This window comes from Gekko japonicus, unplaced genomic scaffold (assembly GCF_001447785.1).
Source record: "Gekko japonicus isolate JY-2015 unplaced genomic scaffold, Gekko_japonicus_V1.1 scaffold4676, whole genome shotgun sequence".
In the NCBI taxonomy this organism is placed as follows: domain Eukaryota; kingdom Metazoa; phylum Chordata; class Lepidosauria; order Squamata; family Gekkonidae; genus Gekko; species Gekko japonicus.
Genome location: NW_015166578.1, coordinates 40,621 through 57,350, shown reverse-complemented (window position 1 = coordinate 57,350; position 16,730 = coordinate 40,621). Strand labels below are relative to the sequence as shown.

General features: G+C 46.8%; 1 protein-coding gene across 1 annotated transcript in view; it reads right to left on the bottom strand.

Moving 5' to 3' along the window:
• The window catches only part of LOC107111402 (dynamin-1), a gene marked incomplete at its 3' end in the record, with an annotated part of 70,491 nt that overhangs the window by 21,344 nt on the left and 32,417 nt on the right, over positions 1-16,730 (bottom strand). Inside the window, exons 10-11 of the mRNA XM_015412370.1 lie at positions 10,360-10,498; positions 1,622-1,708 (exon numbers count right to left, since the gene is read on the bottom strand). Coding sequence (XP_015267856.1) covers positions 1,622-1,708; positions 10,360-10,498 — 226 coding nt within the window. The remainder of the gene's footprint in view (positions 1-1,621; positions 1,709-10,359; positions 10,499-16,730) is intronic.

The window sequence follows — 16,730 nt, the reverse complement described above, 5'->3', positions numbered from 1 at the left end:
CCGCAAACCCCCCCCCGGATTTAAAATGGCAAAAGTAAATAAACTTAGCAACTAGTTTATCAATCAGGTGAAAGTATATGCCTCTCACTGGAGACCGTTTAAATGGTTTCATTGTTCATGTACAAATAATTCAAAAATATGAATCCATTTCTATTGCAAAACATAACCAGTTAATGGGATTCAACTGCATATAGTTATGTTTCATCTTAGACCGAGGATGGCTGTGCCCTACAGAATATGGTAAATGGTTCCCTTAGTACATCCCACTCTTGGTAAAATTCCTTTAAATAGATTTTGTGCCTGAAAGCATGTGAAGCAGAACCAGTAACCCTGCTCCAGCTCAGGATTCAGGGCCTCCTGTGCATATATTTCATCATTGTACTCCTCTTTAAACAGAAGGCTATAGTTGGTTGGTTCCCAGTTCCTTACTTGTGAATTCAATGACAAATACTGGGGATAACTTAAAAGCTAGAATTTCCTCAGCACCCCATAGGGTTGCCAGGTCCGCCCTGGCCACTGGCAGGGGTCGGGGAGGCAGGGTTGCCAGATCCAGGTTGGAAAACTACTGGAGATTTGGGGGTGGAGTGTGGGGACGACAGGGACCTTAGTGGGGTCCAATGCCATAGTGTCTACCCTCCAAAGCATCCGTCTTTTCCACGGAATCTGATCTCTTTAGTATGGAGAGTTGCTGTAATTCTGGGGATCCCCAGGGCCCACCTGGAGGCTGGCATCCCTATGTACACAAGTCCCATCTCATAATTCTCAACTGTGGACATAAGCCAGGGCAGAGAGAGAGGGGAAAATAGAGAGTTCATTTGTGCTTGCAACACACAACCCTTAAGACGTTTCCAAGGTAAGACATAAGAACATTAAGAGAAGCCAATCATGGATCAGGCCAATGGCCCACCTAGTCCAACACTCTGTCACACAGTGGCTGAAAATACCAGGTGCCCTCAGGAGGTCCAGCAGTGGGGCCAGGACACTAGAAGCCCTCCCACTGTTGCCCCCCCCCCAAGCACCAAGAATACAGAGCATCACTTGCCCCAGCCTGAGAATTCCTATCTATACTTGTGGCTAAGAGCCACTGATGGACTTCTGCTCCATATGCTTATCTGATTCCCTCTTGAAGTTGTCAGACGCTGGCGCAGCGGAGCCAGAAGGACGTGGCTGGGACCAGCAGAAGACGCGAGTCGTGCACCCCATAGGAAGAACTATCCGGAACGAACAGAATGCCAAAGCCAAGTGAAGCGCCGAGTGCCGAAGCTGAGAAACATCCCAACCACCACCACAAGGGTGCTGATAGGTAACCCCTACCCCATATAACTCTGTGGCCCTAGTTAGGGAAACTCGTGTGATTAGCACCAATTGTAAGCCGCTCTGAGACCCTCTGTGAAAAAGAGGATTCGAGCGGGATATAAAGTTGAAGGTTAAATAAATAAATAAATAAATAAATATGCTTGTAGCCGATGCCACCTTCTGTGGCAGTGAATTCCACGTGGCTAACATTATTTTAAAGGTTACATGTGTTTCTGTGTTTCTCAGCATGTGTGCAATTCTGAACATCTCTCCCCCCCTCCCCCCCGCCCCAAGAATATATAAACGTGAAACCTCTCAGGCATACCTGGTCCTTGGTCCTGCCTTCTCGGTCACGAATATGGGTTGTAACAATTCTCTCCATTTCCTCACGCAGGTGGGGGTACTGGCTGAGCTGCACAGAAAGAGAAGGGGGAAAAAACATGTGCATATGGGGAAATAGGGGGTGGAAGGAGGGCAGGAGCATAACACCACCAGTCCCCAAGCCGCATCAGAGGGCCTGATAGGTAGGTTTGGACGGGGCAGAGGAAGAGGGGGGTTATAGGAAAGCTGGAATTGCAGAGAGATTTTCCAAAATCCAGCCCAGCTCTACGATTCTGTCTTCCCTACTGAACCAGCACCTTGGTCTGCCTTGACCCCAGAGGAAGCCTTGAGGGATCTAAGGTTTCCCACAGCAGTAGAACAACCATCTGTCAATGTTTGTTTGTCTGTTTTCTCAGGAAAGAACAAAAAGAAAAACCTTGCCTCAATTTCCAAATTGGTATTTTAGGGGATATTTGAAATCCCATTTTCGATGGCCAGCTGTCAGTCCAGAGCATAGATGAATTTATGGGTTCTTTGGAGAAACTCCACTATTAGGATGACTAGCAGTAAGCACCGCCTCTATTTGTAAAACCATTAACCAGGTCCATTCTACTGAATTCATAAATAGAAAAGCAGCAGTATTCAAATTCTTCTGTAATGGCGACAACATTCTGGGGTCCCTAGTTGTCCAGGTTTCCAGGCAAGGTACCACCAGTGTGCAGCTAACCATACAGCAACCAGTTTACTGGGTGGGGAAAGGAAAGGGGAAGCTAGTTGTTGGTATTTTATGGGCCTGTGACTATCACAGTCTAATCTACCTGAGAAGAGTGTTGTGTTGTGAGGATAAAATGGGTTGGGACTGTGTACACTACATGTACACTCCTAGTGTTGCCAACTCTGGATTGGGAAATTCCTGGAGATTTGGGGATGGAGCCTGGAGAACAAATCTGTATAATCTGGAGATGAGTTGTAATTCTGGAAGATTTCCAGGTGGCCCCAGCTACCCTGAACTTCCTGGAGGAAGGGCAGGATCGTGTGAGAAATGGAATGGGGGAAAGATCCATATAACGGCAAACCAGTTCTTAGTCTATTCATGCTAATATACAGTGAATTACCTTTGCTCCCCCCTGTTTACCAGTGACAGACCTCATTTTCTAATCCTCGACCCTGGAAAATCACTGTCCATATTTTTGCTTTTTGAGGATGCTGTATTTTTAAAAAATGATGGAAGCTTATTAAGGGGGTTATGTTGTTTCTAATGTGATATGAATACTGAAGCCCTATTTATAGTCTGCCATTTGACAAAGCAGCAGCTGCAGAAACATTTTGAACAGCTTACAACACACTGTAGAGAATTATTTCCCCCCCAAGTATATCTTTTAGTGAAAAAAATAGCTTTCTGTGATTTTACATTGGTACAGGACAGGCTATGTCAGAGAAAATAAATTACAGAGATTGTGAAGAACAGTCAACAATGTGTAATAGTCATGGGGGGACATGACAGTGCTCTTTGGTATGAGAATAATGTTGCAAGCATGATGCTGCCGTTTCCTACGAAACGTTGGAGGGTATGGTACTGAAAACTGTTTGGGAAGGACTGAACCCTAGTGAACTCATTAAATGTTGGGGAAATCTCTAGGGAAGAAAATGGTGTCCAAGTTGCTAGAATCAAGAGGAATTGTTGGGGATAGAGACATATTCAGAATTCTGCTCCTCTATGCAATAGGCCTTACTCCCACCAAAGTGTGCTCTCACCAAAGGACCGTGCTGCTAGTCTCTCTTGCTAGACACTATGAGAGTGCTTTTGGCTTCAGAATAAATTCCTCTTTCTTTCTCACTGCTTGATTGTTTAACAACATACCAGATTAAAGGAGGCTCCTCCACAGGAGTTAACAGGTAGTCTACAATTTGAGACACACACACACACACACACCCCTGGTGAATTTTCACATAGCAGATGTTTTTATTTCAGAAAGTGTTTCATCATCCCTTGCTGCTTTACAAGGGGACATGCTTATGCTAATTTTATACTGATTGTATTTACAAGCTCTCACTGGGATTAATAGTCGTCATAGTTTAACATGTATTTAACCTAAAGAAAATTTTAAGATTGTAAATGAGTTTTGATTTTTTTTTTGTGGGACACACACACACACACACACACATATATATAAATGTAAATAAATTGCATTAGTACAGTGATACCTGGCAATGTCAATTTTGGCTGAAACGACACTGCCGGATGAAATTCAAACAATTTCTTTTGTTTTAAGTTATCTTTGGACAACCGAACCGTAACTCTACAGGGGAAATCAGAGTGGCATGTATAGCTTAAATGTATTCTAGGGTGACCTACTGTTTGAGAAAATGTAAGGCAACAGTAGATTGCTGAAATAGCTCCAATGTACTTGCTCTAAGCAGTTTGCAGAAATCACTTCAAGCTGCACAATACAGGAGACTTTTGCTGTTCCCTATTGAAGCATCTGGGATTTATTTACTACTACTTTATTATATTCTGCAAAGGTGAAAAATATAATTCAGCCTCTTGGGGGAGGTTTTTGGTTACATTGTTAAGCAATCAGCATTCCTATGATGCCAGTAGGCTTTGTTACCTTGCATTCATATGGAAATACTCTACAGAAGAAATTTACAAGTGGCTGAATCCAGTTGTGAATAACCCTGGAGAGCTATTGATGGATTGGGCAGTGTGGGAGTGCCCTTACAGACAAACACTGAAGGAGTCAGACTACCTATTTAGATGTCCAGGTAGCCCTTCTCAAATGCTGATTATGTGGGAAGTTGGAATGGAGTTTGCATACTCGGCCCTTGAAATACTTGGCTTAGATTGAAACTGATAAAAAAGGAATACTTATAACACAATATTTCAAATTATGATGACACAAATTAGTTAATTAAAAATATCTTGTATGAGGGAATCTTCCAGTGTCAAACCCAGTCACTTCATATTGGCATGAATTAGCCGCTGAATCACAGAAACATTCTGAAGGGGAACAACTGATCCTGGACTCTAAATTATCAAGACTGGGGTGTTTGGTTTCTAAAAAATCTTTTAACAACCTACTACTCAGGGCTATTTTTGGGCAGGAACGCACAGGAATGGAGTTCCGGCTGGCTCCCGAGTTGGCCACGCCAAGCAGGAACTCATTAGCATAATAGGCCACACCCAACAGCAGAAACTCATTAGGATTGGCTACATTCGGGGTGTGCGGCCTAACATGCAAAGGAGTTCCTGCTACAAAAAGGCCCTGGGTTTTGACAACAAACAAGGTAAACAGAATAACAAGCAAAAGGTGGGTGTGGCTGGATAACCACACTTCTGATAACATGGGGGTGTGGTCTAATGTGCTAATAAGCTGTGCTGTCAGGGGTGTGGCCCAATATGCTAATGAGTTCCTGTTGTTGGGTGTGGCCTATTATGCTAATGAGTTCCTGCTGGGCTTTTTCTACAAAAAGAGCCCTGCGACACCCCCGTCCCAAATTTGGCAACTTGGCAGGTATTACTGAACTCATGTCCAATGCTCCCTCTAAGCCGTGGAGTCTTGTGAGCAAAAATTCTGCTTTTTGAGCTACTCGCATCATTAAAGTGAGCGAGTGATTTGGCCACTGTGTCACTTAGTTTGCTCTGGAGCCATCCTTCCTGAGCTAAGACAAAAATGTGTGAGCCAGAAACTAAAAAACGGTGAGCTAACGCACACTAACTCAGCTTAGAGGGAACACTGCTCATGTCCCTTTCTGGATACAGCTTTGAGCAGGGGCCACCTCAGCAACGTCAGAGCAGCTGGGCCCCAGTAAAACAGCACCACAAGAGATGGGACTGCAACTCTCAGGGAGCTGCCAAGAGATGCAGGCACTGGGGGCATTTTCCCCTTTAAAATGCTAACAGCCAAGCAAGGAGCCAGGTTTCGATAACTGAGACTGAGTGAAAGCCCAAGTACTAAGCTCACTCTCCTTTCCTTCATAACGACAAAGTAAACTGAGGGTGTATGAGCTTGCAACGTGAAATTTATCTACAGATTTTATCTTATGGGGTAAGCCCTGATGAGGTCACCGGGTGCAGTCTGATGATGTCATACTTTTATGATGTAGCCGCCTTCGTTCCAATCAAGGTTGATTCTGGGCCACCGAATGGATTTTGTTCATCACTGCTTTAGGCAGAGAGAAATGGCAACATTCCCTTATTTGTTTGCAGTTGCTAGTTAAAAAAAAGAGCAGCTCATGCTAAAGAAATAGGAAATTGGAAAATCTTTAAGCAAGTCTCAGCTTCATTTGTTGAGAGAACAAAAAAAAAAAAATTATAACCATCATAGTGACACGAAACAAAGTACTCCGAGCTGTGAAATGTTCTGTTTATTCAAACCTTGATCATTTGTCAAAATTTACACACAAAAGGGGGGGGAGGGGAGGGTAGTGGGAAAGAAAATCCGATTTCCTCCGCAGTTTCGTGATCCTCAAAAAACAGGATCACGAAACTGCGGGGGAAATTGGGCGAAGCGGCGAGTCAAAATGCAGCCCCTCAGCTTCGGGTGTGAAGTTGACCAATAGTATCGGGGCAAACGGCGGCGCAACATCGAGGCAGCTCTAGTGCGAAATCAGCCACAGTCACATTCAACAGAATTCATGCAGGAACTTCACACTTGGGCATGCGCAGCGAAAGCAGAGCTGGGCAGAGAGGGAGCAAATCACTGATACAAAACATCACATCCACAAGGGATCATGCGTCAGGATGCAAAAGGCCAGGGAAGGGAAAGGCAGTAGCACAAGCAGCACCCAGAAATGCCATGGTTCTGTACAGGAGAGCAGGCGAACCTGTCGAGTGGTAGTTTGGAAATGGGCCAACAAACGTAAAGGGCTTTCAGCATCGCAACAACCTAACTTCCCTCTCCTGAATGCCTACCGCATTGTCCTTAACTCCAAAATTCGACTGCTGTGGTGGATGTTCTTAACTTCAGAACTCGGTTCCACACTGCAGCGCCTGCTATTTGTGGCCAACTTCAAGCCTACCAGACTTTGCTCCACCAAGCCTCTCCTCCATCCTTGTCCCCTCCCCCCAATCACCTTTCTCTGCCATACTTCAACCCCGGCTGCTACATTCCCTTTACCACATTATGCATGAGAAGATTTTTTATTTTTTAAAAAATAGCTATTGCAGGTATACAAACATGATGATATCCACATTTGTGTTTCATCCTACAGACACAGAGACCTGAGTTGGCCGTGTTGTGTCAGATTTATATTTCTTTCTACGTTAAACGTGAATGTGATCTGTTGAGATGGATGTCTGTAGCCTGACTGGGAAGCAGTGATACTTGATACACCAGGATGGTGAGAGGGTTGGAATCCAAGACTTATGAGGAAAGGCTGAAAGAGTTGGGTCTGTTTAGCCTGGGAAAGAGAAGGCTTAGAGGGGACACGATTGCAGTCTTCAAGTATTTGAAGGGCTGTCATGTAGAAGATGGAGCAGATCTATTCTCTCTTGCTCCGGATTGCAAGACTAGATCTAATGGGTGGAAATTACAAGGGAGTCGATACCAGCTAAATATCAGGAGAAACTTCCTAACTGTAAGAGTGGTTGAGCAGTGGAACAGACTGCCTCGGGAGGTGGTGGATGCTCCTTCGCTGGACGTTTTCGAGCGGAGGCTGGACAACCATCTTTTGGCTATATTGTAGGTATGTAGGTATGTAGGGTTCTCTTTTGGCTATGCTCCTGCAGAGTGCAGGGGGTTGGACTAGATGGCCTGCCAAGGTCCCTTCCAACTCTAACCTTCTATGATTCTATGATGAAAATTTTGCCACCTTTTCCTCTGGGAAAACTTTAGGAGCAGACTAGCAATTTAAGCGGGTGAAGCTTCTCTTATTCTCCATGCCAGAAAAAAAAAAATCTTCATTCGCTTGATTTCCATGAGTTGCCAGACGGCTGATGTAGACACAGAAACAAAGCCATCTTTTTTTTTTTAAAGGCAGATTTATCAGAGGTGATGGAGTAACAGCAGTGTTTGGGGACATACAGAGCCCTGGGGACATAAGGGGGTGAAACGGAAATCAGAACCAAGTTCTCTGTGCCCAAAGGAGAAGGATCTCTGACTGAACTCTTTCCTCCTCACCGACTTTAGTTCTCTTCAGTTGCTGATCTTTTGCTATGGCTCAGTTATATACACACACACACCCACACCAAGTCTCTCCCAAAGCAGATGGTTCCATTTCCTGTACAGCTAATAACTATTAGTAATGCTTTTTTAAGGATGGACCGGGAAGTGACTGTCTCCACGGTTGCCTTTGCCTGCAACTGACATGAAGTCACTGTAGAACAGCGGTTCTCAACCTGTGGGTCGCGACCCCTTTGGGGGTCGAACGACCCTTTCACAGGGGTCGCCTAAGACCATCGGAAAACACAAATTTTCGATGGTCTTGGGATAAGGCTCCCAAGTCTCGCCAAATCGCGATTCATAACAGTAGCAAAATTACAGTTATGAAGTAGCAACGAAAATAATTTTATGGTCGGGGGTCACCACAACATGAGGAACTGTATTAAAGGGTCGCGGCATTAGGAAGGCTGAGACCCACTGTGAGACAGAATATTCAGGAAAGAAAATTCACTTTAGGCAGTCAGTGCACAGAAACCATACACACGTAGGTCGAGGGACTCCCACTTTTCTTAAAAACTCCATTGGGTTTCATTGAGCATGAAGGCCCGGGTGGATGCCCACCAGAAAGCCAGCACAGTCTTCTAATATTATCACGGCGTGCTCAGTGCTGATTCAGAGGGAAGGCTGCCACCTACCGAAACACCAGCATGAGCTTCTTTAGAAGACCTCCCTCCCCATGTAATCCCAGACAGCCTGGGATGGGGAATCCCAGTTACGGGATTTTGAATACAGTTGCTACGGCCCCTGGCCAAGGACTGCTGCCCCTAATGTTCCCATGAGAAAGAGAGGGCAAAGGGGCAAACCGGACTCCAGGGCAAGCAAACAAGCCCAAAGCACACAGCAGAGTCAGTTTGCTTTACTCAGCACAGAGAAGGGAGATCTGCAGAGAGAATGAGAGAGAGAGGAACCCACAGGGCAAGAGTTCTGGTATTGAAGGAAGGGTACTGATGTCTTCTCCCTCAAAGGTGCAGAAACCGGCAAAGTGAACCTCGATCACAGAGTAGCCCTCAACTATTAAACGGAGATTTCTTTGCATGTCTCAAATGACACTTACACCCCTTTTTGCATTTCCCACATGAGAATGCCTGCCTTGGCTAGAAGATAAGATTGGGGGGGAAATGCTCTTGTGTCTATTGTACGTTTTCCTTCCCACCTCTCCTCTTCCCAGTCTCAGGACAAAAACCTGGGAATATCCAGATATGGTCTTGGAAATCTAGGAGAGCATCCGTGCATGATTTTAACCCTTCCAGCTTCAGTGGGTAAGGTAAAGTGGTAAGAATTTCACCTGGATTTAATAAATCAATACACATCAACTAATGGGCAAGACTACCTCCTTAAAGAGGTGTGTGGCGCCCCCTGATGGAGTTCGTAGGTCCAGGAAAACAGCTGGTCGTGGATGTGATAGCGTGGCTGCCTCCTCCTGATGAGAATTCTATTCCCCTATCATCGCTATTTGGAAAGGATCCAGAACCTCACCATGGCAAACAAAGGAAACTGGTATTTTATCGCATTGTCTCCTAGCTTGCTTCTTTGTCTTAAAAAAAAAATCTGGATCCAGATGATAAGAAGCAAATGAAAGAGGTTTACCACATGCAAGTCAGGGACAGTTGGAATTGTATTCTGAAATAAAGGGAAGGTGATTGCCAGCAGGTAATTGTTCTTTATCCAGCTGACTTTTTTTTGGGGGGGGAACCCTCGAAAAAAAGCATTTAAACCTGTCAGCCCCCCTCTAAGGGACTGATGGCAGCACAGTGTTTGGTTTCTGTTCTTTCAACAGACATAACCCTACATTATAAGAGCATCCCTCGCCATTTGGGCGGGCTTCTCCCCCTCCCCAAGAAAAAAAAGCACCACATCTACAAAGAGAATGGAACTGTTACCTAAGGCAGCTAGGAAGATGGGGCGTGTATCTTTATCATCCGCTTCCATGGGACTAATATCAGAAGAAAACTCATGGAAGATACCTAGGATCAGGCTGCTGAGTACCCATGAATGTGACTTGGGGTTCCCGGTAGATGGCCGCTTAATACGGAATGGCGTCTTTGTGGATCCTTCTCCCTTACATCCATGAAAAGGGGACTGGATCATGTTCACATTTCACTGGATTGGGGCTACTTTTTTTAATCTTATAGCAGTCGTAGCGTGTGGCACAGGCTGGCAAAGGAGCAGTCGCTGCTCCTGAGAGAGAGCAGAGACAAACAGTGAGACTGTACCCTCCTGTGGTCTCATTGTCACGGGCAGATTTCGTGCCACCCCGAAGCGAGGACTGTGCGTTCGTGGTGTTTAAAGACTGCCTTCCACTGCCAACTAGCACTAGTCAAGCCCCACTGTTTCAAAGTCCTTGACGCCACTTGTCCAAACAGAACCCTTCTCTGAAGCCTCCTGTCCACTTCGAACTAACCACTGTACTCCTATTAATAAATCGTGGTCCAGATTCTAACACATGATATTAATTGTTCTCCCTGGGCCCGTGCTTACTCCCCTGATCTGAGCATGTGAGGAAAGGCCACATAGGTGTGTGAGAGCAAAGCGGCATTTGTTATGGTTCCTTCCCTTCAGGGATATTGGTTTTCTTTACCTTTTCGCTACACTTTCTGATGGTGGATGTGAGCTCACTCACTACCATATCCACACACTTCAGACACGGCTCCTTCAGTTTCTGCACCTGCTTTTTCACTATGGCTTCAAAAGCGAGGTCAGGGGTGAAGAGACCCGTTCTGTGCGGCAAAAGGAGCAGGGAAGGAAGAGAAGCAACGAGGAAGAAAGAAGCATGAAGCAGACAGAGGGGGGAGAAGAAGAGAACAAGGTCAGACAGAAGAGGGAGAGGAACAGAGGAAGAAAGTGAAAGGGAGAGAAGAGAAAAACACAAGGCAAAAAATGAGAAGTGAGATATTTGGTTCACGCCACAGGAAAATCTAACCCAGCTGAGCATTGCTAAAGGTCCCCAAGTGCTGCCAAGCATCAGGTGAATTCTACAGGATGAACAAAGAATGCATAACGCAAAACCACAAGCGAGGACGTGATCAAGAAAATGGATGGATGGGTAGGCCCAGGGATCCCTCCTTCCCTCTCTGCTTCTGTTTCGCTTCTCACAATTCATGGTGAAAGGCGAAGCCTTTAGCCCCTTGCCTGGATTGCCAGTCATCACTGTGGTCTCCCCTCCTTCCTAATGGCTACATTCTGTGCTAATTTCTAAAAGTCGTGTGCATCTTAAGAACCTTGAAAATGTGGTGTGTGCATATTTGGGGGGGGAAAGTTATTTCATCTTGATACAATGGAGGAACTATGTAAGGCACTGATCTATGAAAATTACTGAAGGCTTGACCACTAGAAATCTACCTTGTCCCTCTTCCCCTGCTTTTGATATTTCGCCAAGCCCTGGGCATGGCTCACCAACAGAGGACTCGCTTTCTACGCAGAATGTCCCAAACTCAACCCCTGGCATCTCCAGTTAAAGGAACTCAGGGATCAGGAAAGATCTTTCCCTCCCTGGAGCTTCCACTGAAAATAAATAATACTAACCTGAATAAAGAAGAAGAGATTGGATTTATACCCCGCCCTTCACTACCCAAGGGAGTCTCAGAGCGGCTTACAAACTCCTTTCCCTTCCCCTCCCCATGACAGACACCCTGTGAGGTAGGTGGGGCTGAGAGAGCTCTGACAGAAACTGTTCTTTTTCAAGAACAGCTCTTATCAGAACGACGGATCCCTTTTGCCCCCCCCCCCGTGCGCCCACCATGGCTTGGACCCGTTAATTGGATCTGTACCCCGGACTTCCTGTTCCCCTGGCACCCATGCTCTTAACACTCACTTTTGCTTTTGTAACTTTGCCTGCTTTGCACATCTGACTTCCACCAAGGAAGACTCTGCAAAGAAAGGCACTCGCAGTCACAAACAACCTCTGCTTCTCACTTGCCTTGACAGTTCCTTGCTGGGGTTGCCATAAGTCAGTTGCAACTTGAGTGTCCTTATGTAATAGCCCCCCTACTTAGATTCTTCTTTGACTCAGCTGAGTGACCCTTCTGTGCCCAGAGGGCTAAGTTCTTTGGTGGAACTGGTGTTTGTATCATCAGAAAGATCATAACATGTTTAAAACTCAGTAGTGTTTGCAGCTGAACCAGGACAGGGGTGTGTGTGTGTGTGTGCCAGTTTGGCGCCCCTAAGGGCCGGCGCGCTCTAGGTGAGCGCCTAGTTCGCCTAGTGAGTGAGCCGGCCCTGCTCTCAATGGACCATTGGTCTGAATCAGTATGAGGCACACTGCTATGTTTGCCTCACCTGGGATGCTACAAGTTTAAGGGAAGAAGCAGCTCTCACTGGTAGAGAAAAAGTGCTCAGATTCAGTTCCGGGCATCTACAGACAAAGGATATTAGACGGGGACAGAGTCACTGCCTACCCCCTGGTGAGCTGCTGCCTGTCGGCGGAGACACCACTGATTAATAGCGTACCTTGGTAGAAGACAACCAGGGTCGTAGCCCCGAATTTTGGGGGGAGGGGGCGCCAGGGGAGGCAACTGAATGAAATTTAATTAAATTAATGGAGCTGGGGAGGGAGGAGTGGCTCCTCACCCTGGCTTCAGGCCGGCGCCTGCTGATGCACCACAGGCTGGCTCCTCTGCCGCCGAGCACCATGTAGAGGAGCCTCCTTCTCCCTCCCCCTGCAGGCCCGCCATTCCTTCCCCCAGTGAGCTCCAGCGGAGGGCAGGCTCCTCTCCAGCTCCACTGCTGCCAAGCACATGTGGAGGATCCTCCTTCTCCCTCTCCCTGTAGGCTCGCCACTCCGGCAGGGGTGGGCTCAGCAGCTGCACAGGCACCCTGGGCCCCGGCGCCTCCCTGACGGAGAGCCAAAGCAACCCGCCACGCCTGCAAGAACCCCACCAAGGGCCTGCCTCACCATCTGGCCACTCTCCATTTACCTGGGTAGGCTGGCTGTGGTGGCCTCTGTGGCTCAGAAGGCAGCTCTGCAAACAACAGGTAGCCTACCTTGTAGGGTTGTCGGGGTGGGGTATTGCAGATTGCAGGAGGGGGCATCGCCCCCAATGCTGGCTGCAGCCCTGAAGACAACTCTATGCGCATAAGTACAGATGTGCCTTTCAAACAGCACTCATTAGGTATTTCTTTTCTCCCTTGAAGTGAGCTGCAGTTCCCCTTTGCATTTTTTTTAATGCATATCTATTAATTAATGGAATGGCAATTCGTCTGGCTTGCACCATCCTCCATGTCCACCTTTCCTTATATGGTCAAGATGGCACTTGTAACTGTATCTGATTTCATGATTGCTTGGCTCCTCACTTAAAACCAGAGGTCATTTCGGGGGGGAACGCGGGGGAACGCAGTTCCCCCGGGTGAGGTGCAGGGGGCGGGGCACATGATGAAGCCCCGCCCCCTGCTTCCGGCCGCCCCGCTTCCAGCCCTCATTCAGCCAGGAGGAGGCAGGAGAAGAGGGAGGGTAAGTTGCTTCCTCCCCGCCTCTCCCCACCCCTGCCTGCCTGGGGCCAGGGAGGGCCTTGGCGGGGCTTCTTCACACTCCCGCTGGCCTTGCAGGTCCACCGCCGGGCCCCTGATGTCAGGGGGTGTGGCATATGCTAATGAGTTATGCTAATGAGTTCCCCTAGCTCTTTTTCTATGAAATGACCCCTGCTTAAAACAAGCACTCACACGGTTCTTACATAGTTCAAACATGGCACCAGGGATGGTGGCTCATGATGTCACAAGCTTCCAGGCAATCAGTTCAGTGCATGGAGGTTTATACGCAGAAGCACTTCCCCAAAGCTTGATTCTGGGAAAAGAATGTCTGTATGAGCAAGACATGGGAGGTGTGCTTCCACAGCAGCTCAACTGATCAAAGTACGGCTGCTATTATCTAGAGGTCACAGGGTTTGTGCAATGTTTGGAAGTACTATTACAATCAGAGGGCAAACCACAACCTGTCTAGTAAGCTGCCCCATGTAAATGCTATTGAGGTACGACTGTATACTGCTCAACTGAGCCGGCCTTGGCTGGGAAAGGGGGTGGGGGATAAATAAACATCCTGTCTCTAGTTTGTCATTCTAAAGACTTACAGGAAAGCTACCTCATATTTTTGATGAAGGACCCTTCTTACTGATCTTCACTGCTTTCGTTTGTTGTGCCGGCTTCCCTAACATAACATTTTTGGATTTCTTCTGGTACCATTCCCCACAGGTGATTTAAAGGGCAGGGCGAAGCACTCAGCCCTGACTTGGATAGCTCAGGGTAGCCCGATCATGTCAGATCTCAAAAGCTAAGACGGGGTCGGCCCTGGTCAGTATTTGGATGGGAGATCACCAAGGAATACCAGGGTTGCTATGCAAAGGCAGGTTATGGCAAACCACCACTGAATGTCTCTTGCCTTGAAAACCCTACAGAGTGGCCATAAGTCAGCTGTGACTTGATGACAGGGGAAAAAAAGAACTAGAAAGTTTGTATTTTTCACCCAATGGGATATATTTAAGTAACCAGGAAAGAAGGATCTTGCGAAAAAGCCAGGCAAGCTCATTATACTGGAGCTGATAACTAATGGGGCTGTAAATCTCAACTGCCACCATTCCAATACTGCAATTAGTTTCTTGGGAAAAACAAAACATTGTGCACCCAAAAGCTAGCAGCTTTGGAAGAAGGGGGGGATTTAGATCTAGAGAATGGAAGGAAGGGTTAAATACTTCCTCTCATCAAGGACCACTTTCCCAATCTTCAGAGCAGTCCCACGAGTCAAGTTTATAGAAATGCAGGAAATCCTCATCACAGATCAAAAAATGGCAGGAAATCCTAATCACAGATTTTGAAAAATGCAGGAAATCCTAATCAAAAAGCCTCCACATCATGCCTAGCTTTGGCCCTTAGATCCTACCTACTTTTAGACAATGCTTACAGATCATACAAAACTAGCTTTCAAAAATTATTTAGAATATCACCAATCTAGCAGACTATGCAAAAAAAATAATCCAGAGTCCATCCTAGTAACTAAAAAGCAACAGTGTGTAGTAACTCTGGCAAACCTTATTGATCTTCCCAGACAGAGAACATGGGACTGTCTGTAAGAGATGTCATAACCGAAAACCTTGTTAACCCCCAGCCCTTATCATAATTTGCTGCTCTAGTACAAATCCTCCTCAAAACCATGCCGTGCTTATCATGAAACACCACCCAGCAAGTGTTAATACTAGGTTTGCCAGGTGCCTACCATCTGCCGGCGGAGGGCTCCTGACTGCTGGCCGGGGTCTTCTGATCACCGTAGAGTTTTTGGCCTAACGCTAGAGCATCCCCCGCATGACATGCCTGGGGCAATGACATCACAGGGGAGCGGTGGCACAGTGGGTATATCCCACTGTCTTAACATCCGAACTGTGTCAGTTCGAGCCCCGCGCTGGTGTGAGCAGCCAGCCTGTTGTCCCCAGCTCATCGTCTACCCAGCGATTCGAAAGCCTCGGAGAGTAGATAAAATGGGAACCACTCCTTAGAGAGGGTGGGCACACCAAATCCCCTGTGGGAAGGTGTCAGCTGTCGATTGGGACGTCCTGCTCCAGGATCGGAAGGCGGTAGAAACTACTCGGCTACAAGAAAAACCCCTGCAGTGGGATGCTCCGGCCAGGCGGTGGCAGTGTGGCGATATAACATACGGGTCCTGAAGCCCCAACGTCATCAAGCCGGTCGACGCTGCCATTCGGGGCATGACTGATCCAAGCCAGAGACGTTTCCACCGTGCAGTTACAGTGTGTGCAATTTTTTAAAAAATGAATTATATGTTGTGTTTCCTATCCCCTATGAAACATTGTTAGTCCCCTGTCTAAAACTGTAACTGTAAATCACTCTGAGCCCACTCGTGGCGAAAGCGATAAATAAATCGAAAGCATCATCATCATCTTCATCATCATCATCATCACCTCCAGGTGAAGTCATTGCGCCGGGCACGCTGGGTGCCACAGAGCTCTTTGGGGGCAGGGCAGATTGGGGGCCCCAAAATCAGGGGAACCCCTGCCCCCATCAGGGGGACGGGAACCCTAGTTAATACCTACAATGCATCTCAATTAATTATACCAAATGTTTTTTAATTGACATTTTCTTCTTTTAAGTTCCTTTGTATCTTATGTTTAAAAACCAAAACAAAAAACCCCCTACAAATCTTACATAGAATCAAGAGTTCCTAATACAGATTCTAGATATTGAGGCAATCTGTGTGGCTATCTGTGTAAAGAATTCTTACTGTGTGGCTACAAAAGATGTGCGCCTGTGTGTTTAGCAATTCTAATATTATGCCGAGAGCTGAGCTGGGTACATGGATCAGTAAAGGCGGCTTGTGAAATAGAAAAAAGCAAAGAGACTCGGAAAATAACCATGACATGGAGACAGCAGAGATGGGAGATGAAGAGCAGGCAAAGCTTAGGTCGAACTGGGAATCATGTGAGAAGACAGACAAATTCAAGGAAACATACTTATTGGTGTTGGTCGTTACGTACCAACTGAATGTGCTAAAGAGTGTTTCAGACTGTCACCATTTAACTGCCCTACATTTCTCCCTCTAGGTGTGTGACGTACTTGAAGAATGACTCTAGGACAGAAAGGAACAATTGGCTGGGAAAAGCACAGGGAAAACTACAATAGGACAGCACTGGCTCCTTTTTACAAACACAAAAGAAACAGTTAACATAATATCTTAAATTTAGAGTCCAGTGGCACCTTTAAGACCAACAAACTTTTATTCAAAGTATGAGCTTTCGTGGGCACGCACACTTTTTCAAGATACATTGGAATGGAAGTAGGGTTGCCAAGTGGTTTTTGAGCCGCAGCGGGGGACTCCTGGCTGGCGGCTGGAGTGCGCGCCATAGAGTTTTCCCTCAGATGACTGTAGCCCCGCCCCCAGTGTGCCCGGCATGGTCGCGTCACTTCCTGGTGACGTGCACATTGGGGTGGGGTTCCCCCCGGGGCCCAATCCGC